Raw genomic sequence first — 22893 nt, 5'->3', positions numbered from 1 at the left:
ACTATTCCCTTCTCTCCCTTTCTCTGTCTTTGTTACTGTAACTCTATCTCTCCTTTCCCGCTTTCCCTTTACTTCTCTCCCTTCCTCCCTACATCCGTCTCTCCTTCCTCCCCTCCCTGTCTCTCTGTTCTGATGCTGTGGACTGGGAGGGGCTGAGTGAGTGAGTGACGGCTCCTGCATTGTGCCTCTGCTCTGATCCGTCTGGGACTCAGGCTTCTCACTGGTAACTGCCTCGCCTGCCGCTGCAGAGCTCGCTCTCTCTCTCTCCCTGCCCCCTCCCTCTCTTATTATCTTTATCTGTACACACACCTCCACTCCCTATTTTTCTGTTTTCTGTATGCATTCTGCATCTCTACCCACTCCCCTACTCCATCCCTGCTAACGGAGGTGGGCAAGCTTCCCAGCGCTGGTGCATCTAGCAGGTGCAGCCTCTCTTTCTCTCCTCCCTCTCTCCCTCCCTCTCTCTCTTTCCCTTGCTCAACCAGTGTGCACACTCTGCTCTGTCCGTGCCTGCGTTTTTTTCCCTCTCATTCGCTCTCTCTCTCTCTCGGCGACGGCAGCTCAGGGAGGCAGCTGTATATGTGTCTGCATCAGAACTGCCACAGGTAAAGACAGCTGCATCGTCGGATGTTGCTAACCCCACAGGAGGGGAGTGTGAGGGAGCCGCTGCTGCGGTAGCAGGCTCTCATCCTGGCGCGGGGCGCACATTTCTAATCATCTCCAAGAAAGCTCCCTGGAGGAAGGACAAGCAGAGGATCCCAGCAACCCAACCAACAAATCACAGGCTGACTCGAAAGAGCAGACGCTCCTTACAGGGACCGAGGAAAAAGCACCACTCAGAAAGAGAGAAGCAGGGGGATATTTTCAAACATTGGCCTTCTCTCCTTCTTTTTTATCTATTATCTTGCTTTCCTTCTTTCTCTGTTTATCATTTTTGTCCATCCCTCTCTCTTTCTTTCTCTCTCATCCTTTTCTCTCTTTGGTGGAATGTTCACTGCGAATAGATGAGAAGAGGGTTTCTGAGCGCTTGCTGCAGTATTAACGGACAGCGCACTGAGACAGCAGGGTGCTGAGCGGACAGCTTGGGGAAATCTGATCTACAGTCGGCAGGAGAAGGAGCAGGATCACGCGTCGCAGTTGCAGATTTATCCGCCCTGTGATACCACTGCACGACAACACCCCTCACTCTCTTTTTCCCTCTCTCTCTGTCTTATTCCTCAGCTCAAGTGTTGCTTTTCACTGGATCCTGAACATTAATTGGATTCTACTGTTTTTTTGTTTTTATCCTCACTGGAATTTAGAGCATCCATAAGGGAGTCAAACTGGATTTGGATCCAAAGAGTGATATATTAAAAAAGAACACCGTAAAAAAGGAGAAGCTGTTTTAAAAACGACGGCTGGGAAAGATAACGGGGGTCCTAGGAGAGTGGTCGACAGACGCATCAACGGCAGATCTCTTTGCTCTCTCTCTTTCAGTTACGAAAGAGACAGATTTCGGTAGCCGAGGGACGCTGACTCGGCTAAAGCGGTTGGAACAGCCTGCATCGGTAAAAAAAAGCTTTTGGTTCTGCACAGGGTGGGGAAGCAACAAGACCCACCCTGCAAGTTTCACTTCCCTCTACCAATAAGACAATAACGTCCCGTAGTGGAGTGTATATGGAGGGGATACATATGCGTGCAAAGTAGAAAACAAGCTGTGTTTCGGGATTGTGGATTTTTGCTGCAATGCCATCTGAACATTAAAGCCACAGCTTCTTCACATGCACAGACGTAAAGCTGTTCCTTCCCGCCCATCTCTTCCTCCCATCTCTCTCTTTGTCCCTATTTCTCCCCATCAAAAGCATTATTTGAATTCCTCTGGTTTTCCCTGCCTTGCATTTAATCCATTCTCGAAGTTGGAAATCATTGTTGCTTCAGCGTATCATTGGACACTGGGAGTTGGACAGGACTAAAAGTGGACTAATCAGGCGATTATCCATCTATGCCAGCTCTCCCATTTCTCACTGGGTGTCTCTGAGTGCCTGTGTGTGTGCGTGTGCTTGTGTGTTTGTGGATTTGTGTCTGCATGTATCCCTAGCACCCGTCCCCACCTCTCTATCCTTGGATTACATATTTGTGTGTGCGTTTCTGAGCGTCCCATTCCGTGGAATCCTCTTTATCCATTTTTTTTTCACCCTTCCCTGTGTCTCTTCTCAATGTCCGGCAGTGTCGGGAACCTTTCTGCCATGTGCTACCCATGCCTATCACAGGGTTAACCCTCAATGAGCCATAAAGGACGGCAGGGAAGGATGAGTGAGTGTTCTGGGGCAGCCGTATCTGGGGCGGTGATCCTGGAAGAACCTGAGGCTCCAGGAGGCTCAGGGGGCCGTGGAGAGGCCCAGGCCCAGGATCAGGGTCCCCTACGCTGTGGAGGCTGCACGCTGTGGCCTCGCCAGCAGACATGGCTGTGTGTGGTCCCCTTACTTATTGGTTTCATCGGCCTGGGATTGAGCCTGATGCTGTTGAAGTGGATTGTAGTTGGGACAGTGCGGGATTACGTGCCAACAGACCTGGTGGATGCTAATCGAATAGGCCAGGATCCTATCTTCCTCTCGAAGCCTAGTGGTATTCCCAAAAGTCCAGATACCACCACCACAACTACTACTACAGTTGGTGGCGGGAACCCCACACCTAGAACTGTAACGGTGGCCAAAGGCAGAACTCGATCCACTGCTACCACCACGACCACAAACCCTAGAGGGGGTGGAGCCTCGGGTAGTCAAGTAACTCCTCGGAATCCTGCAAATCGTAATGGCCGTGGGCCTTCGGGTATTACTACAACTACAGCAGCTCCACGAACCACATCTATAATTGGGGCAGCGACTTCGAGTCCCTCTCCGTCCAACCCAACGGTCCTCCATGACTCCACACAGATGTGGACCCCGGTGCACACTACCACTGAGAGGGTCTCCACCACGCTCACCACACGTATGCACGGTCACCGCAAAACACGTGAGTCACTCATATCCGTAAAGGGTTCCCACGTCTTCTTCAGGGAAAATGTGGAATGTAAAGAGCAATTTTCCTGTCATGGGAAAATGTATGGAGAACGACCATATCCTAAGGTCTTTGAAAAGCTGGAAATAATTAGCAGTTATATGTCTCCTGGATCCTGGACTAATGATCTAGTGCCCTCATCATAATGGCCTATGATCATAAAGTGCAAACCTTAATCAATGATATTTTGTAATAGTTCTTGAAAATGAGTCTCTGTTACCATTTGGTTTGGTTTAAAGTGATCTGTTGTGAATTGGTTTGGTTAAACGGAATAATGGGGAGATGTCTATTTAGGAATTTAAATGGATTTCCACAGATGGGTTAACTGTATCAAAACTTTGCTCCAGTGATTGTTTGGCTATCATCAGGACTAGTAGATACCTTCTGATGGCTTAATTCCTTAACATTTCAGTCTCTTCAAATGTGACATCACATAATATGCAAAGAGATATTTTGTTATGTTTGTTATGATTGACATGTACTGAATCCTGTTTGTGAGATGGTATATCCGACAGTGGTTGCTATATTCCCTCAGCGGGCTGAGAAATGAGCAAATGATTGATCAATAGCATTGATCGGTGCAGTACGGCTGCCTGAACTATCAGAGAGGTCAATAATCAGTTTTACCGATGTGGATCGTTATATTCTGTTTCCTTCCTGCATCCTTCCTGCAGTGGCCAACTAATCATCATGTGGAGGCACAGCAAATGGCACTGTGAATTCCTTTTAAAGAACAGTGTGATTCTAAAATGGTGGTATACTTTACAACTTTGGCCCCAAGCTGAGAACGTGTTGGTGTATTTGTGATGGGCGGGCACATTGTTTGTAATATTGAATGAGGTGATGTTAGCATCAGAGAAGGTGGATAAAGATTAGTATTGAGTGGAATAGAGTCATAGAGTTGGCACATTTGGTCAATTAGCTAGGTCATCTAGCTGTAGAGAGCTCCTACAGCCCCAGAAGTGTTTTGATCAAAATTTACATAGAAATATTTATTCAGTTATTTTATGGTGGAAATGGGCTGCAGTGAGGCAATGTCCCAAACCAAACCTTACTTTGGGCTTGCTAAAGTCCAGGGTAGCCTGGAGTGATAAAGCAGGTATGCCCTAAAGAGTGGAAAATCTGAAAATTCACGGTCAACATGTTTAATATCCACTTGAAAACACAATGAAAAGCTGTGTACATACAAATGCAAACAAAGTGGTGGTTTTAAGGTGTTGTTTCCTTGCTGTAACCTCTAAGCCTTCTTCACGCTAATGATGTTGTGGCACTAACGTAGGCTCAGATATTTGTTATCTCTGGAATGAGCTGAAAAGGAACATTCATTAATAAGGGTGAGCCATTCGTTAAAGAGCTGATAGCATTAGAGAAGCACAACAAACACTGTTTACCATTTCTCTTCTCCTTCTCTCTCACCGTCTCCGTCCTTGACTTAAGTCATGGTATCACCACATGCTATTGATTGGTGCCGAGGGGGATTTTCTTGCAGCGATCAATCAGCTCTGTGCTTATGACTGCGAGCCTTTACATGGACACCGGAAAGCTCCTTTTGACCCACCTCCCCCACCCCCAAAAAAGCAGCCTTGGCTTCTGCCATGGTAAATCTCTCAGCTCAAAATGGTGTCACATTTTGTGCCGGATTTCACTCTGATTGTGATGTTCATGCTTCCTGCCTCAGATCCATGCAGTGGATGCTTGGCTTGGGACTACACAGACCGTTTTAGACTGAGAGCAGTGGGTTATATTTTTAACAGTCCTGGCTCACACACCACATGTATCAGGTCACTCTCATGTCTGTGGAACAATACTGCCATTTCAGTAGTGGAGTGTTGATGAAATTCAGGTGATATGGAAAATTTCAGGATCAGACATCTCATAATGTTTTACAATTTAATTCACCATTACAACGTAAGTAGAACATCCTTACACACAAATTGCCTTGGTATTATATATTATGTCAAGGACTGGACCATTAAATGTAATCAATGCATTTGCAATCCTGTTGCATGGTATGTACATTAATTTGTGCTGCCCTCACAGGCCCTGTAGCGGGCTTTAGACTCGACAGTGGTTATTATCCTCTCATCATATTGTCTATTGTCATCTGTGATTTACACGACGGCAGCCATACATCAAATAATTGATAAACACAATCACCCCATTGCACCTGCTTTGGCTGCTGTCTGTTTGCCTGCGTGTTGCGGGTGCTGCTGTTGTGTCCAAGGTAATGGAAATGTCCCTAGATTACAACAGAGAGCAGGGAATGTTCCCTCTGATAATTAGAAACAGAGGGGGAAAATTGTGTATCATTTCATTACCAGGAGGAAAAATGGGGGCCATTCATCATCATCCATTCATTTATTAATTAATCATTAAAAAAAAAAAAAAAGAATGCCATTTCTCGAGCAAGCGCTCATGAAAACCATTAAGCCTCGTTGATGGATATCCCAGGGAAAATGTCACTCTTTCTCCAGCTCAGCTGAGAAAGTTCTAATACCACAGAATAGCCAGCTCGCTCGATAATCCTAAACACCCTTCACCCTCCCACCCCCTCCATTCTACCACCCACATGCTGCTTTGATTTCAAAAGGCCATCATTTTCACATTAACTATCCATTACGTGTGAATGTGTTATGCGGTATTACTGAATTGGCTGTGCCCGTGTTGGCTTGTGCTCAGAAATTCAACTGAGAGAATTCTATTAATTTAAGTATAGCAGGCCATCTGTGCGCTCTTATTGAGGGTCTCCCTATGTAGCCTACTGTAAAATAGGCTCCATCTTTGAGGGTCAGAAAATTAAAGTGGATTTAAACTACATCCCACACGGGGAAATGGTGCTCTCTGAGTGCTGCTGTGGCCTATTGAAGTATGTACTGGCTCAACCTAGCTTGGTAGAAGAGAAAATAAACAAAAACATACTTTCATTTCAGGCTCAGCATAACTTTGGTGGACAGATTTCCTCTCTGTCTTGTGGAAAAGTTAGGACTTGACGAGGCCACTTAACATTAATTAGGTTTTCCAATGCATCCCCATGCTACATTGTGTAGAATGAAGCAGAGATGACCTGGGAGAGAAGATACTTATTGAGAAACCTAGAGCCAAATGACCTCTGCTCTGCAGGGCCGAATGTCAGCTGATGCCTCAGCAATAATGGGATTTGAACAAAATGAGCTCAGGTCACTCCTGCCCCTGCTGTTGGAAATCGGATCTGCGCCCTTATTCATCACCCCTCTCAATATTAAAGAGTTCTGATTTATGATCAGTTATGCCTTTTGCTTCATAATGACTGAGATGGTCAGTGGGTCCTGGACTGAGATCATGGATTACCTCCAGACTGTCGGGTCCAAGCTTTAGAAGATGCTCTGTTGGAGTCAGACTTCTTTGTCTCTGAGCCACTCAGTGGGATTAGCTTTCAGTCAGACAGTTGCCCTGAAACCTAAATCCAGATTAACAGCCCATCACCGTGACTGTGGAAGCAGCAGAATTACATTAGCCCACCTATCAGTCACACACTCTACATAGGCTTACAAGCGTCCCGATTGGTGAAGGATTGTTTTGATAGATGGCCTGTGGCATGATGTTTTTTATTAAATGACACTGAGGTGCCATGTTTAAGAGGCCGCTTTCTCTTAGCAGTGTTTCAGGATCCCTCCAGGCTGCTCTGAAGAAGCCCTCAGAAACATTTTATGCCAGCAACGAAGAACGTGACAATCGCAAAAAAATAAATAAATAAAGTGATACTTATTGCTGCTTTCAGTGACAACAGTATGGACACATTCATATTGTTTCTCAACGCTTATGACATCTTGTTTTGAATTATGCATTTTCACCATAGATACGTCACTGTGAATTTCTGGGGGCAAAGTCGATATGCTTTGAGAACATTAGATAAGAAATGTAGCCAGAACTCACAGTGTCACTACTTATTATTGCCTGTTATTATTATTCCCTGCAACATAAGCCTAAGGTAACATGACATAGGATAGGACTTTATTGATCCCCGAGGGGAAATTGCAGAAAGTAGTGTGCATATTTGAACGAAATAAGTTTAACAGTCCATCAAACTTTTCTTCACTCTTTGGACAAGCAGAAATCTACTTCTGCTCTTCTATCCATGAGCTCCAACCCTTTTTGTGGATTTTATGCAATCCTTTGCAACCATGAAGACCATAGTTTTTATGATAGACATGTTTAGGATCATACACATCTCTACTATATTGCAAAAGGAAGAGACTGATCTCAATTGACAATTTTCCAGATTTCAAAAGAAAGAGAAGAAAAATAAAACATGACTTTTGGTCAGGGTTTCCTATTGTAAAAAATATTATCATTTAACCCATATTTATTGATGAGTTCACACAAGTTGCCTCCGCATGTGTTTTTTGTTTTTGGAAATGTATCTTGAATTCATATTTGTGCCATTTTAAATGGTTTTGTCAGTCCTAACCATCACCAACGCAAGCTTCTGCAATAATTACATCTAAAAAAAAACTACCTCAAATTAACCAAACACTGACTTTGCCAATCATCATCAACACTAGCTAATAGTAAGGGCATCAGTGTACATGTTTGTGTTTCCCTAATCATCTCATAGGGAGAGATTTTAGGTTTTAAACCAGATTTTACAGTTCACAATCTTTAACCTTGGATTAGTTAGTCTTTGAGCTGCTTAGTAACAAGCACCCTAGTGGGGTTTCTGTGTGTGTGTGTGTGTGTGTGTGCATGTGCATGTGTGTATGTGTCCATGCGTGCCTACACATATGTATACACTCTTATGTGCACACCAGCATATGTCTAAGTGTGAGGTTGACCCAGCTGTAACCTCCTGTGGAAGTGAAAGCGGAAATCAGTAGCACCCTTGATGTCTGATTGCTTCCTCACCGCTCTAAGAGGCTTTGACAGCAGAATTACAGCCTTTGGATGGAGTTGAGCTTTAGTTTCAGGTTTGCTTTCATCTATCAGCTGTGGAGGCAAAAACATGCGCTGATCAAAAATAGAAAGACATAAAAGTATAGAAACTGTGTGTGATTTTTTTGTTTTGTATCACTCGCCAACGCTTATGGAGTGGTTGCTAGAGGTGTCCTTGACCATTGTCATTCACAATAAGGCAGCATCATGAAATAATGCATGAGTATGACCATGTTGATCATAGTGTTACTCTCCCCATCATTCTCCTCCCGCTTTTAAAGTTATGCATTTCTATAGGAGTACAATTAAAAGGGGTTGCTTGGACAAAATTTAATCAAATGTAAGCCTGTAGCCTAATGCATATCCATTTTGGGCCCCCATCATCAAAATGTTTGGGAATCCCTAATATTTATATTTCCATGCATCTCAATGTTAAATGGTCATTTTTTTTTTCTCAATGTGATAGCCATGTTCCACTGCATTTCAATGCTAAGATACGTTACAGCCAGCGGCATAAATTGTTCCCAAACGCTCTAGGCTATTTAATTTACAATATACTTCAGTCAATTTAGTTCTGAAGTGGTTCTGAAGACCCCACTCCCTGACCACTAACTGAACGCATCAAAAACCCGTCATGCAATCCCGATTAGAGTTTTAATTTGGCACAGATGCCGTGCGAATAAAGCTTAATGTCACTTTGATTCATTCTGATGAAATGTCTTGCAGGGGGAAGAGTCATGAAATATTAATGGTGAGAAAGAGAAACATGTTCAATATGTAGAGGAAATTGTAAATAATTGAAGATGCCCCTTTGACGAATTATCCCATATCCCGCATTTTCCTGCCCCAAAATTTCACATACTTTTTCAAATGGGGTTTGAGGTGGGAATGAACCAATGTACCAAAGTTGCTAGTTGATCTTGCTGGAGAGGAAACTAAAAAGTTGAAAGGTGTTTTTCTTCTAGGATTTGTTAGAAATGACGTGCAGCATTGCTTCATCACTGCGAAGTCTCCACCTCCCTCTCTCTATCCCTCTCTCACTTTTTCTCTCCTCCCTCACTTTCTCCCATCCCTTCCCAGCACATCTATCAGTTGGGTGCAGATGATGATGAAGTACAAAGTGGTTGAAGGCTGTTGCTTCCTTCAGAGGGGCTTTTAATTTTAAATTCAGGTTTAAGCAGCCTTGATTAGATGAGGCTGGCTCAGTTTTATCAGAGCCAGTGGCGGGGAAGGTGGTGGTTGACGAGATGTAAGGGAAGTTAATTTATTTTCTGGGATCCACCTGCCCTGTGTCTGCTCTCTAGAGAAGGCTGCCACCAGCTAGCTAACTGCGTTCTCTCACAGTTCAGCATCCTCTAAGGTATTTGCTTCTGGCTACTGATGGGAAACACAAACACTTCTATTAACGCTTAAACCACAAGCTAGGCTGTTTGAATGAACTTTTGATAGAGGAAGTCAAGCAATGAGATTATTTTGTATTCATTATCAGACGTGAGTTGTCTCATCCTGAACTTAACTTTGTCTAAAGTTAACTTTTTCAAGATTAATTTCTTTACTTGCTGAGCTGTGTCTCTTGAGTATTCCACCAAGACAGTTTTAGCACTGCACAGGCAGTTGCTAGGCAGTTGAAATAAATTCATCATCTCATGGGGTGAGAAAAAAGTTGTGGATATAAAGACATTTGTCAGATGCTCTAATTCCTGGAGCAACCTTGTTGCACACATTCGTTTCAGATGGACAGTGGAGGCTTTCTTTGAACTCAGGTTCAAATACTGAACATTATCCGGATTTGTCGGTGGGCAGCGGTTAGTTAATGAATTCACATTTGTTTCAAATGGGAAAATTTAAAACAAGATTTACTATGAAATATTTTCATATGGCCTTATTAAAATTCAAAGACAGATCTAATAGCATAGCATTCAACGTCCAACAAAGTTTCTCTAATGCATCACAGAGCATGCGGGTAAATGCAAATTGATTTCTGTGAGTTATTAAAAGGGAGAGGTCTGCAAAGAGGCAATAATCCACACCCCCTCCACTCACATCCCACCTCACCCCACCCTTGGTTCTTCCTCTTATTTCATCTGTTCGTAGGCCTATAGCTGCAAACCGTGTAACACCAGTAAACAAACAAATGTCAGACTGTTTTGATTTCAGCCAGAACCTGTAGCTGGGGTTGCAGCCTGTTCCTCTGTAGCCACTTCAGAGGGGGACTGTGGGCCGTGACAAATGGGGGCAGTAAACTTCAGCCACGGCCGACCTGTGGACACGGGCCAGGCTGCCAATCCCTGCCCAGGGACTGACTAACAGGGGAAAGCTGCCCTGACAGAGTCCTGGACCAGAAATGCACACCCATAGAAAGGACAGAATATTTTGTGCTAAAATATGCCTCTGATGTAAATGATCAACTTAATATGGAACCACCCCCTAAAAAGTACAGATAAATTATCAATTATTCAGGGTCGGTCTGACCTACAACCTGGTTGAGCTGAAACCTTGGCAAGACGGGACTTCCCAAGGATGTCCCATTCTAGAGCCCGATTCAGACCTTGACTTATGTGCCACACAATAGTGCTTATGCTTTTTTTCTTGTTGTTGTTTTGTTTTACGCACAAACCCCACTGCACCAGTTCCAACCCTGTAGTTATGCATGGGGCTATGCAGTTTCCTTCACAATGTATACTTTTTGTAATGAATATATGTATAAATCAAGGCGTGTTGTCCACCTGCGCATTATGATATGCACATTCTGAGTTTGACTTAAGTCCATTGTACGCTCCATCCCTTATGCAAGCCTGTAATATATCAAGCGCTCCCATTGGTTCTGTGATGCAAAACAAGAAATCTGCATACTAAAGGCCAAAGACATCAAATAGGATATTAATTGTTGAGTCAGAAAAAAAATTGAAGGAAATGAATTATACAGTGCACGGCTGTTGATTGGTCCATGAATAATTGGAATGGTATTTAAAGCAATTTGACGCCTCTTCACAACTAAGCAAACAAGATGTGTCCTGCCATTTATGTGCTGGAGAGAAGTCGTGCTAGGATGCACAGAGGGTGCCAAGGAATTATCTAAATGTGCTGAGTTTAACAGACACCAAGTGCTCCCAGTGTTTGTGCATGGATACGACCTTGATCATTGAACAGTGCCGCTGATTTGCAGAGCCAGATCACAGCCAACATCCTGTGTTACTGCAGGTCATGTGTGCCCTTCCATCCTGACGTCAGGTGCTGCGTCAGCCGGGCAGAGTGTCCCGGATGTTGTGGGAATTTCTCAGTCCTCTGTCTCCTGCTGCCTGGCACAGTTCTTAGTGGCAATGAGCAGATGCACCCAATAATATGTTGGCCAGACACAGATGAGCAAAGACACATGGTCAAGGACAGATTTCCTTGTGTTGCTTTCCAAACATCATCGGTGCCATCAACTACACACTCATGTGACCATCAGTGCGCCGGACACAGAAGCATAAATTTACAGGAAGAGGAAAAAACAACATTGTTAGAACATTAATTTAGTATGTGATGCAGACATGGCCATAACAAGTGTTTACATAAATTTCATTGCAATGCTGTTGAAGAGTAGCTTGCTGGTGAGTTGTCACTGAGAAACTCATCTTTTGATATAAAACATTTTTATATAGAAAAATGTAGTGATTGCCTATGAGCAAAAATGTTGCCACATGAATCTTTGTGTGCTGTCATCCTTACTAATACTGAATTAAAAATGCACAATATAGACAGAATTTCATCAGAAAAAGTGAAAAGGAGAAAAGTCCATGGCCCGATTTTGAACTATACCAATGCAAAGGACAAAGAACCCAAGTATTTGAATAAAACTGAAACCTGCAATCCATGCAAGACCTGCGTAACTTGTAAATACTGTAGACTATTATTCTTATTCTATTTGGTGTATTTAATCGTTTATTCTAACTTGTCTTGTTTTTGTGTTCTTTTACTTTGTAAACATAGCTTTTAGATAAAGTTTATTATTGTTATTGTTATTATCTGAATATAGCACCACATTGATCACTATTGTGCTATGCTAGAGATCATAGAAAATAGTTGAAAATATCTTGGTTCCATGGAGAGAACCGATGAATTTAGACATCATTTTTAGGTCAAATGAGCCAATTGACACCATTTGCCTTCTCTTAATTTCAGATTTTGATCATAAAAATATTTGCACACCATGCGTTATTCTCCCACTGCTCTCTTCTCATTATACTCTGCATCATTGGTGCCTGGCAGTAAACAATGTTATTAGAGGATATAGTGCTTAGACAGTGATTATTTAACCTCGAGGTACACTGAGCCAGCAGGGATCCCTACAATTCAGGTCAGAACCAATTCCAGTCAAATATAATTTCTTTCCCTGGCTGTGCTCAATGAAATAATTTCCCCCCTCTACCCCCATCTCTCTCTCTCTCTCTCTCTCTCTCTCTCTCTCTCTCTCTCTCTCTCTCTCTCTCTCTCTCTCTCTCTGTCTCTCTCTCTCTCAAGGTCAGCTTGTTTGATTCATATTGACTGCTGATTTCATTCCACATTCCACTGAAGACCTGACTGACTACCTGACTGTTGTCCTCATTGGACAAAGAGACTTGATTGATTATTAAGAGGTTTTGTATTCCGGAGAATTCTCAAGTATTTCCATGTTGTATTTTTTTTTCTATTCAATTGAACATCCTCTGTTCAGTGATTTGACTACAGTTTCAGTTTGCTTCAGTCGGAAGCGCAATGACCTTGCTCCTGTTTTTACACTGCTGTTTGTGTAAATAGACATAAGACATGAGGGTTTGACTAGAGAGCGCCACAGGCTAATCTAATGAATTCATTTTCCTGGCCATTAATTTTGACATCAATATCAGCAAGAGATCCTCCCACATGGTTAGGTATAGATACTTAGGTGATTCTTTGTCTGAGTGTGGGTGTGTCAGTGTCTGAGTGTTTGAGTGTGTGTGTGTGTGTGTGTGTGTGTTAGCACATTTTCATGCACACTATATGAGCCATCTCAGCTATAGAATAGCCATCCTGTGCCCTGTATGAGATATCGATTCCAGTGTGATTGTATCCCGGTCTTTTGCCACTCAGCAGTTTAGCAGGCGGTCCTGTGAGCGGGCCTGCATATGGGCGTGGGTTCTGATTATCCCAAGCTCACTGCGTTTTGCTGCAGTTATTTTTAGCTTCAAAGATCCCTGCCAGCTTCTCTCTGGGAAGCTGCGAGGAGCTGGCTTTTCTGGTGGAGGCCTCGGAGCTGACAGTGCTGGAGGAAACAGAACAAAGAAGCACAGAGGAGACAGAGGAGACAGCGGAGACAGTGACTTTAGTGTCAGCCGTAGATGGTTTTATTTTGGAAACATTACAGTTGGGGGAGTATTTAGAATGTTAAGCTTAGTGAAAAATGTGCTGTGTTGTGCTGTATTATGTTTTATTTGGTTTTTTTTTTTAGTTTGGGGTTTCTACCATTGTATCATATATAATGTGAAGTAACATAGCAAATGGATGGCTTGATGTGTGAGGATGTGTGAGTGCAAACATTGATGTGAAACGGTAGTACAGTAGGAATCTAGTTCTGTTGAACCACACATTACCCATTATGTTTCCACAAAGGAGGGCCGACTAGGAAAGCTCAGTTTGAAGGTCACTTTCACCTTAATGGGAAAACCCAGTGTGGCACACACACACGCACGCACGCACGCACGCACACACGCACACACACACACGCACACACGCACACACAAACTGGTAAGTGCAGAGTCATATGCTATACAGTGGTTCTCTCAGCTCTGTCCTTGGGGCAGATGGTTGCATCATCTCTCTTCTGGAGCCCTGACATGCAGCATACCTACTGTGCGTGTGTGCGTGTGTGTGTGTGTGTGTGTGTGTGTGTGTGTGCCTGTGGCTGTGTAGGTGTGTGTGTAGAGAGTATCAGCTCACTCGGTAAGAGTGCTCACTGCACTGTCAGCATGCCTCACCCCTTACTATCTCTCATTTGCCATGTCTTGCTATGTTTTTCTCTCTCTGTCCTCTCTTCTTCTTTCTTCCTTCTTTCTCTCTCTCTCCTCTGGACCCTCCCCAGTCATCATCCTGGCAGCTGTCTCAGGAAGACTTTGTCTCTGTGTGACAGGCATGGTGGTGGTGGTGTGTGTGTGTGTGTGTGTGAGCGAGAGAGAGAGACAGGTCTACTGGTGACAGGTCTCCGCCCCCTGGCTTTCTCTCTGTGTGCTGTGTGACTCAGGAGATGGGGGACGGGGAGGATATGGGAAATTGACTGTGCACAAGCCTCCCAAGCAGAGGAGGTGGACAAGAAGGGAGAGAAAGGGAGGGAGCGGAGGAGTGAAAGGTGAAGGATGAGCAGAGAGCGAGGGCGAAGAAGGGATGAGTGGAGGCAAAACGGAGGAGAGAAAGGGGAAGTGGGCCGAGAGGAAAAATAGGTATAATAGGGAGGAAATGGGTCGATGAGGCAGGAGGAGAATTGGATAGAAGAAACTTGTCCATTGGGCAAGATGAAAGAAATGGAGAAGGAAACGGCCTCTCATCCATCTAGCAACAGTGAGCTCTCCCTTTGCGCTCCCTCCATCTTCGCCTCTCAGCCCACTCAGTTCATTTACATTTACATTGGACCCAGCTGGAGTTGATTTGGTGGCGAGTGATGGATGGTGAGGTTCTGATGCTGTTTATAGAAATGGGCTCAGGGGGTTAGCAGTGTCAGCTGTTTGCCAGGTATCTAGAACAGTCTCATACAATATGTTTTGGTCATTAGCAACTAAATTGCTAGCTGCAAAGGTGGCTGTTCTTTTTATGGAATGTGAAGGTTTAGCAGAGTCAGCTGCTTGTCACAGTAACTAGCTAGTTAGCACAGCCCACATAATGTAATTAAAGTGTGGTATTGTATTAGAGTGATGTGCCAGTTGTTTACGAGCACAGTTTGATCGATCCACAATGTGTTGGTCCTAATCTCTCCCTTCTTTTAAGGCTTTATTTGTACTGGATTAGTTTTACTGAGGCATGTTATTTATACGTGCTTTGTGTGTAATTCCAGATGATGTCCTTCAGATCACTGCAGTTCTCATAGCCTGAATGCAAAACTTAACACGTATACACTTCCACTTACATGTACACATTGGTAGATGCCAGTTTGAACTGGATTGCTATTATCAGATGACCTCCAAATTTGCCCAGACAAGGCAACTAGATTCTAGATGCCACCTTCTACCTTCCCCAGTAAAGCTAATCCAGTTCAAACAGGTGTACCAATGTAACAGTGCCTGCTTCTCCACTGATGCAGACCCATCAGGGGTTAAGCATCAGCTGATTGCCACAAGCTGCTTGTTATAAATAATGAGTTACCACCAGTTGTTTACCATCTAGCTAACACAGTTCAATACAGATTGCAAGTTATAACCTACTTAGATTAGAGTGAGAAATTGGGTTGTATCTCTGGTGATTATGTTTCTTCTGCTTCACTTTATACATGTGGTGTGCATCAAGTCTTAATTAAAGGGAAATTCCACCCTTGGATACTCTCACACTGTTATACTGTATATCATCAATCTGTGATGTTCCATACAGTGTTATGATGTTGTGAAGAAGTGTTGTGAGTTACCTTTTTGTTGTATCCACTTTCCCTCAACCTGCCTCGTCTAATTTTATTTCAGTTAATGATTTCCTAAATTTCCCAGAATGCTTTTCTACATCCCCTAGAGAGCTCACCTGGAAAAAAAAAAGCGAGAGTCGCGCCCCTTGTGACTGCATTGCATTCTGGTCTATTGAGGTTACTCTCAGTGGAGAAATCTGTATCTCTTCCTCTTCAACGATGGATTTCTCCTTGTATGAATACTGAACGTCCGTGCAAAATGGTGGATCTAGAAAAAAGCCCTTTCTATTCAGTGTTCACCTTTTCACCACTAAAGCAAAGATAGAAAAAGTGTTCAATAGGTGTAAAGGATGACCACAGACACACACTTTAGCCAATCCTGATTTCAGATTGCTATGAGGAAATGACCAAGTGTGTTGTTGAGGAAAACAAATCAGAATTGGATTTGTTTTCAGTGCTGGTGTATTTGTTTCCTTACACTCTGCTGCAGACATAGAATTGAACTTTGGAGAATGTCACTGGAGAAAATAGAATGTTGTGGAATGTAAAACCATTTTTCTCACTTTTTACTTAAAAACACATGACAGATTAAAAGACTCATAACTTTTGATCCGAGAGAGCTATCTTAGTCATTCCAAAAAGCTATACACAGGGGAGAGGTTCTAGTTTTCGGGAACATCAAAAAATAAGAATGTCAAAATTTCACTATGTGAAGGGCTTTTTTGCAGGCCACCGAGTCAGTTTTCTGCTTGCAAGAAAACATGCCCAATGCTACAACAGACTCAAAACTGTGACCACATTACAGAAAGCAAAAAGTCTACACACACACACACACACACACACACACACACACACACACACACACACACACACACAAACAATCACACACATATGCCGGGTGTTCCAAAAATAAGTACACATTTTTATATACTGCAAATCAAATCAATGCAAAGGACGTGCAAGACGGTGTGTGACAGCATCGCAGAGAGAATGCAAGAATGTGTTAATGATGCAAAACAATTTGAACACTTAAGTGAGAACAGAAGTCTTACTAACATGTTTTTCCTGGTATTAAAATTACAGAAGTATAATGTTTAACATTAATAAATGCTTATAATGAACGTCAAATTATTTTGTTAAAATGACTGAATAAATTAAATCTGACTAAATCTGTAGAGGTTTGTTTTTTCATTATTATGCCTACTTTTGAAACACCTGGCATGTACATACACATACATCCAGTATATGCATGCACACAAAGCATTCCACTGAAATCCATATGTAGCACCTAGCTCAGATCTAGGCTACTTCGTTTCCGTGGAGATGAACACGTCAGGCTCATGAGCTGTCAACACTCCATCCGCCACCTGTCAGCAATGACTGATGCCCAGCGCTCGCTCTCTCTTTCACAAATCACAAACACACTCACTGTAACACATGCAAAACACTTGCACACACAAACACACTCATAGGCACACACATGCGCACTCCCACACACAGACAGCCCGGTCGTCACTCTCCTGGCTAGGAGCCCTGAAGGGAACATAGAGTAAGATGGACAGGCAGGAGCTGTCACCGAGGACGCGGGGACATGGAATCTGCTCCTCACTTCAAATAATGAACAACAGGCACAGCCCACTCAGCTCCAATTAGATCAAACGGTAATTACCCCAGCAGAAGTCACACATCACCGTAAGGGTGTGTACTGCTGTTCAGTCTTGAGGGGGCGTTGAGTAAAGTGAATAGGCTGAGTTGTGGTGAGATGAGAGCATGTTGTTGCCAGTGCAGAACCACTGTGCAGCTCAATTCACGCCTATAGCTGATGAAATTCTGTGTACATGTGCAGTAATCTTATTGGCCATATCTGGATGGAACTGGATTTGGATCGGATCGATTTACTCAATTCCTTCGTTATTCTTCTCTGGAGAGCAACAGTAATCAAGTTGTTACTAACCCTATGATGGAGTTTTCACTTAAAGTAATAATCTGTGACATTTTCATATGATTACATTTCTGTTTTGTTATTCTCTATCACCAGTTGATATAACACAGCAGTGATTCAACCTATACCCAGCTGAGGAAAGCTTTTATATTTACTAAATTTGCTGTTCTAAACACCTGGTGTCATGTTGGTCTTTCTGGGGAAAAATTCTCTGGTGTCGTATTTGCATATCTGCAACAGTGGTTTGTTTGGAATAAAGAGAAGAACTGGTTGAACAGACAAAGAATTACAGAAACTCACATTTCACCCACAGAAAATCCAGGGAAAAAGTAATCACAGTAATGTGTAACAGTTTGATTGCGAGGGGATCACTGACAAGTGCAGCGCAAAAACACTATGGCAATGACATTTATTACCAAAGATGTCGCCAAAATCAATAAAATCAACAATCAAAAATCTCAAACCAAATGTGTACTTGCACTAGCCTACGATTGAACTGAATTGAATCCTGCCAGAGCTTTATCTCCTGTGTTCATCCCTGTTTTCTCTCCTTCTTTACATATTCAGTGTCACCTTTCATCATTATTCATTTGACTCTAGTATGGAAGATGAGGCAAATTGGATGGGGTTTGTGTTATTCCAGCACAACATGAGAATGCACATGAAACTGCAAGCACAAGAGTTTAGAAGAAACACATATTTTGTAAGTGTAAGGGATTTGGTTTGATCTTTGTACTTGATCCTCCCTTGAAATTGGTATAGCCTTCATTTATATGCGAGGGCCTTTGCTTAACCAAACCGCAAACCACAGAAATGAAGATTGATGTTTCGGTGTGGTGTGTTTTGGTTTTAAACAGATGTAAACAACACAGCACAAAAATCAATCTCTAAAAATTAAATTTGAAATTGTTATATGGGTTATAAGAAATTTCTTAAACTAGTAGAGTTGGCTCTGATGATAACCACAATCTACTTGCTGAAAATTAAATTGCAAACTTGTTCCTCTGAAAACCTCCTTTTTTATATCTTTAATTTAACAATCCCTTATGTCCCACCATGGACACCATTGGTTTTCAAATGCCAGCTGTTCCCATGTAGAATTGTGATTGGTCCTCTGATCACAAAGTATACTCACCAGCTAAACCTCCATGACAGCACTTCTATGCCATACTGTGCTGTATTATACTGCACATAGCAGTGTTCCTGGTGCACTCAAATAATAGGCTTTTATTTCTGTGTAGCTCAGCTAAGTCACTACAGAAATCATATTCTGGAGTCTAGTCAAGTCTGGCCTATGTGCTTGGGGCTAATAGTGCTGTAGGCTAAAATAGGTGGAAAACAAATCACTGCCCAAGGCTCAATAACTCCAGAATGGACCAAGTCCAAGTCATGCTGCTTAGAGCTTAGCGTCCATATATCGACCATCTACAAATTCTAAATGGTATTAATAAAAACTATGCTTTCTATGTGAATGCTAGCATACATTTGAAACACTGATTTCCTAACTGAACAGCCTTTGGAGGCCATGTCCTGGTTCTTCTAAAAACCTAAAATGGAAAAAAAGATGAAAACATGTTTCCTACCCAAAGTACCAGTCAAATAAATGTTTCCCTTTTCTCTTTTTGTGCTACTCAGAATTTTAGCTGTTTGCTAGCCAGCATGGCCAGTTAGATACGGTCATTGCTCAAAGGCTTTGAATAAATAAGGAATTCTGAAAATGGTTCTGCCATAATTTTCATCATAGAAATCAGCATGTTTCATCTTTCTGTTTCTTATTTCATCCATTCCTCTTTTAGTCTTTCCTCAATTCTCATTTTCTGTCTCTGCCTCACCCTCTCACTCTCTCTCTCTCTCTCTTCTCTCTCTCTCTCTCTCTCTCTCTCTCTCTCCCTCTGATACTTGGAGGGAGGCACAACTGACCCATGAACGACCTACATGAACGACAGTCCTGTCTGTCTCACTCCCATTAGCACTCTATTTGATGTTTGACAGTATGCCTTGCTGTAGTATTATATGTGTATGCTATCCTATATATTATACAGTATATTATCCATTTTAAGCTAGACATAAGCTGTTGAGTGTGCTTGCTCATATGCTTTCAAATTCTACACTGACACCACAACTTTAATAATAAATATGACACTCCTCTATAATGTGGCACAATAGTCCTAGACAAAAGCTGTCTACTTCCACACACTGTAAAATGAATTACATAGTAAGGATGTTCTCTGTGGATATGCTTGACTAGAGAATATACATGAAAACCTTTACCATTCTGTAGTCTGTGTTACACACCATTAGAGAAATTGTACCATTGTCAGTGGGAAAATGACAACAGTAACTTTGACTTAGTATCTCTCTCTCTCTCTCTCTCTCTCTCTCTCTCTCTCTCTCTCTCTCTCTCTCTCTCTCTAATGCACTGCATGGTCCTGTCTACGCTTCACACAGCTCTATTCAGAATTCAGAGGCACAGCAGTGGATGTCCTGGGCTTTGAATGTGCATGTGTGTGTGTGCATGTACAGTATGTGTGTTTGTGTGGGTTTATGTTTGCGTGTTTCCAGGATGTGAGTAGGGCATTCACTCCTCCAGCAATAGTGTGTTCCATCCCAAATAAGTCGTGATTTTGATGTAAAATTAACCGAAACTCTTCCATTTTGAAACTTGTGGGTGCCCAAGTCAGTAGTTTTATGGTCTTAAAATGCCCTTTGTCCCATGTGATACAGATCTCACATTACACAGAAAGGCCATTAACCTCCAGAGCAGGGTTTCAGTGGGATTAATGTGACTTCACTGCTGACCCATCTCTCTCTCTCTCCCTACCCCCCCCCCCCCCTCTCTCCCTCTCTCTCTCTCTTTCTTTCTCTCTCTGTCTTTCTGCCCTTGTCCCTGCTCCTCTTTGCTCTTGGTAAAAACAAAAAAAAATCATCATTAAGCCTCTCGCTTGTTGAATCGTGAGAAATAGCAGTTACAGATGTCTGTACATCATCTCCTCTATAACATCTGCTGCCTTGTCACGAAAGGCTTTCCACTGCCTCGTCAGTGAGACTTCAATGGACCTCAATCCCCTTCACCTACATTTCATGCCTTGCACATATACATGGACATACAATGGAGAGTTTCAGTGCAAAACAAGACATTCACTGTATCAAAAAAATGAAAATACCAGGATGTCGAGAGTCCACTCAGAATGCTCTGAGAAGGGGACACTTACAAACAGACAGGACTGTTCATAAATTCTGATATTATGAACTGTCCAGTTTAGTGGCAGAAGGTATTTTGACGCTTCTTTTTCAACAAGTCGAATGAGCCCTGTCCTTGTCTTAGGTGTCACACACCCATGGCACCCGTCGTGGTTTCACTTTTACACACCGACATCTCTTGACACTCACTGCATCGTGCTTGGTGAGCTGAGTGTGTGAGTCATGGTGAGGATTGGTATCATATAAATGGCAAGGGGCTTTTTTCTTAAGAGGTTCTCATGCACAAAAGCTGTACTTAAGACAACCAAAGTAGAAATTGGGATTCATATAGATAAATTACTGACAAAATGACCAGTTCACATTCAGTTTCTACAATTCTCTGTGAAATGTCAATGGTGCAGCATAATCTCTCTCCTTTTTACTCCCACAAATGGCTTGTTGCCATTTCATCTCAATTATCCATGTAATTTGAAACATCGAGGTTATTCCATGGCTGGGAAACTGAGCGTTGTGTATTGTGATTGTTACTGTAAGGGGTAATGGCTTTAACAGTGCCCCGTCTTCACATAAACAGGCAAATTGAATGCACCTAACCCCACTATGTTGAACTTTGACATACCATCATCTCTGCAACCATTCAGGACAGAAACATGAACCAAAATCCAGAATGCTGTGGGAAAGCCATGGGACAAAAATGAATCCATTACCTTAATCCTAAAAAAAATCTTTCTCTACGACTCTGCCTCACTCTGGTTGAGGTCACTGAAAGGCCACTGTGAGGGATGATGCAGTCCTCCACCATCACTTCAGTGTTTCCTATCTCTACCTTTCTATCTACCAGCTTCAACTCTATATATATATATATATATATATATATATATATATATAGAAGTGGCGAGAAAATGATAACAGTGACATCTTCACATATTTCAGTTCCCTTGACAACGTTTTGAGAACATGTGGCTGCTATGATTCTGTTCAGTAACCATATCTACAATGACAGCTGTGTGGAAATCGTTACTGAAGCTTACTAAAGTTTTTTTTTCTTGGTGAGGAGTGGACTTCTCTCTGCCCTTTCCTTCCTTCCTTCCTTTCCCCCCGTTCCTTCCAACCTTCCTTCCATCCTTCCCGTCTTGCTTCCTTCCGTCCTCTGCCATTAGAAATAAGGGCAAATGCCATCTTGCTTCTGGAACCTTCTCTCGCTCTCATTAGAGTGGCCAATACCCCCAGGCAACCAACATCCAAACACACATTAACCTTTACAGAAATGCTTTTTTTCCCTCATTCCCCTCCTGCTCTCTCTCTCTCTCTCTCCCTCTCTCTCTTTCTTGCTGAGACTTTAATTTGCTGGGACCCGCACCCCCCCCCCCTTTTTTTTTTTTTTTTTGCATTTGGCACCAAGATAGAATTATTTGGGGGATTTTGGGCAGCAGCTGTGTTGATGTATGGCTCTTGTATGCGGGGCCTGGTCCAGCTGTGGCAGTTATTGCTCCTTTGTGACAGAGAGGGCTGAAACCTCAGTGGCGTTGCATTAATAAACAATGAGGCTGCAGTGATTTATATAGATATACAGGTGTGCATAAGAACGCGGCTGTGGGTTTTATGTGTGTGTGAGTGTGAGAGATACAGAGAGAGAGACAGGCAGCAATCTGTGTGGCATATCCTCTTCCTATAGCACGTGGCAGGGCGTGTTCCCAGCAGGCTAATATTTGTTCTCCATTTCCATCCTTCCAGTTTTGGGCTACAGATTGCAGGGCATGTGGATGGGCCTTCTCTGAGACAGCTAATATTTGTCTTTGATCCCTGCAGGATGTGTTGGCGCCTTATTGCTTGTGTGCTTTAGCTCAGCCATTTTAATTGGACTAAAATGGACTTAGACTCAGTCCAACTCCATTCAATAAGCTTTATTTACTAAATAGGACTTTAAGTGGGGTTCTCAATTGCAGGTGCATCCAATGCACAAAAAAAAGTGATATTACACAATCAAAGAGTGAAATACATGTAATACTTAAGAACTAGAGTTTAGAAGAAGACAAAACAAAGACAAAACAAAAAAAAACTGGAGAGCAGAGTAATAGCCCCTTATGTTTCTCATGAGTTTACTGCAGTTCTCGATTATTTCTAAGGCTGTAGATTCACATGTGGAAAGAGACAATCTGTGAATTCACATGTGGAAAGAGACGGTCCTCAGATACAAATCTGCTGTCAT

At 42.6% G+C, this 22893-nt stretch overlaps 1 protein-coding gene across 1 annotated transcript in view; it reads left to right on the top strand.

Annotated features, from left to right (window-relative positions):
• The first annotated feature begins 2288 nt into the window (after positions 1 to 2288).
• The window catches only part of LOC139651968 (pro-neuregulin-3, membrane-bound isoform), a 308233-nt gene continuing 287628 nt past the window's right edge, over positions 2289 to 22893 (top strand). Inside the window, exon 1 of the mRNA XM_071528875.1 lies at positions 2289 to 2991. Coding sequence (XP_071384976.1) covers positions 2289 to 2991 — 703 coding nt within the window. The remainder of the gene's footprint in view (positions 2992 to 22893) is intronic.

Source organism: Centroberyx affinis, unplaced genomic scaffold (genome assembly GCF_046629955.1).
Source record: "Centroberyx affinis isolate AG114_WGS23_722 - 3 ecotype Tasmania unplaced genomic scaffold, CSIRO-AGI_Caff_v1 ptg001736l_1, whole genome shotgun sequence".
Taxonomy (NCBI): Eukaryota; Metazoa; Chordata; class Actinopteri; order Beryciformes; family Berycidae; genus Centroberyx; species Centroberyx affinis.
Note: the sequence above shows the minus strand (reverse complement) of the source record. Positions and strands in the feature narration are given on the sequence as shown.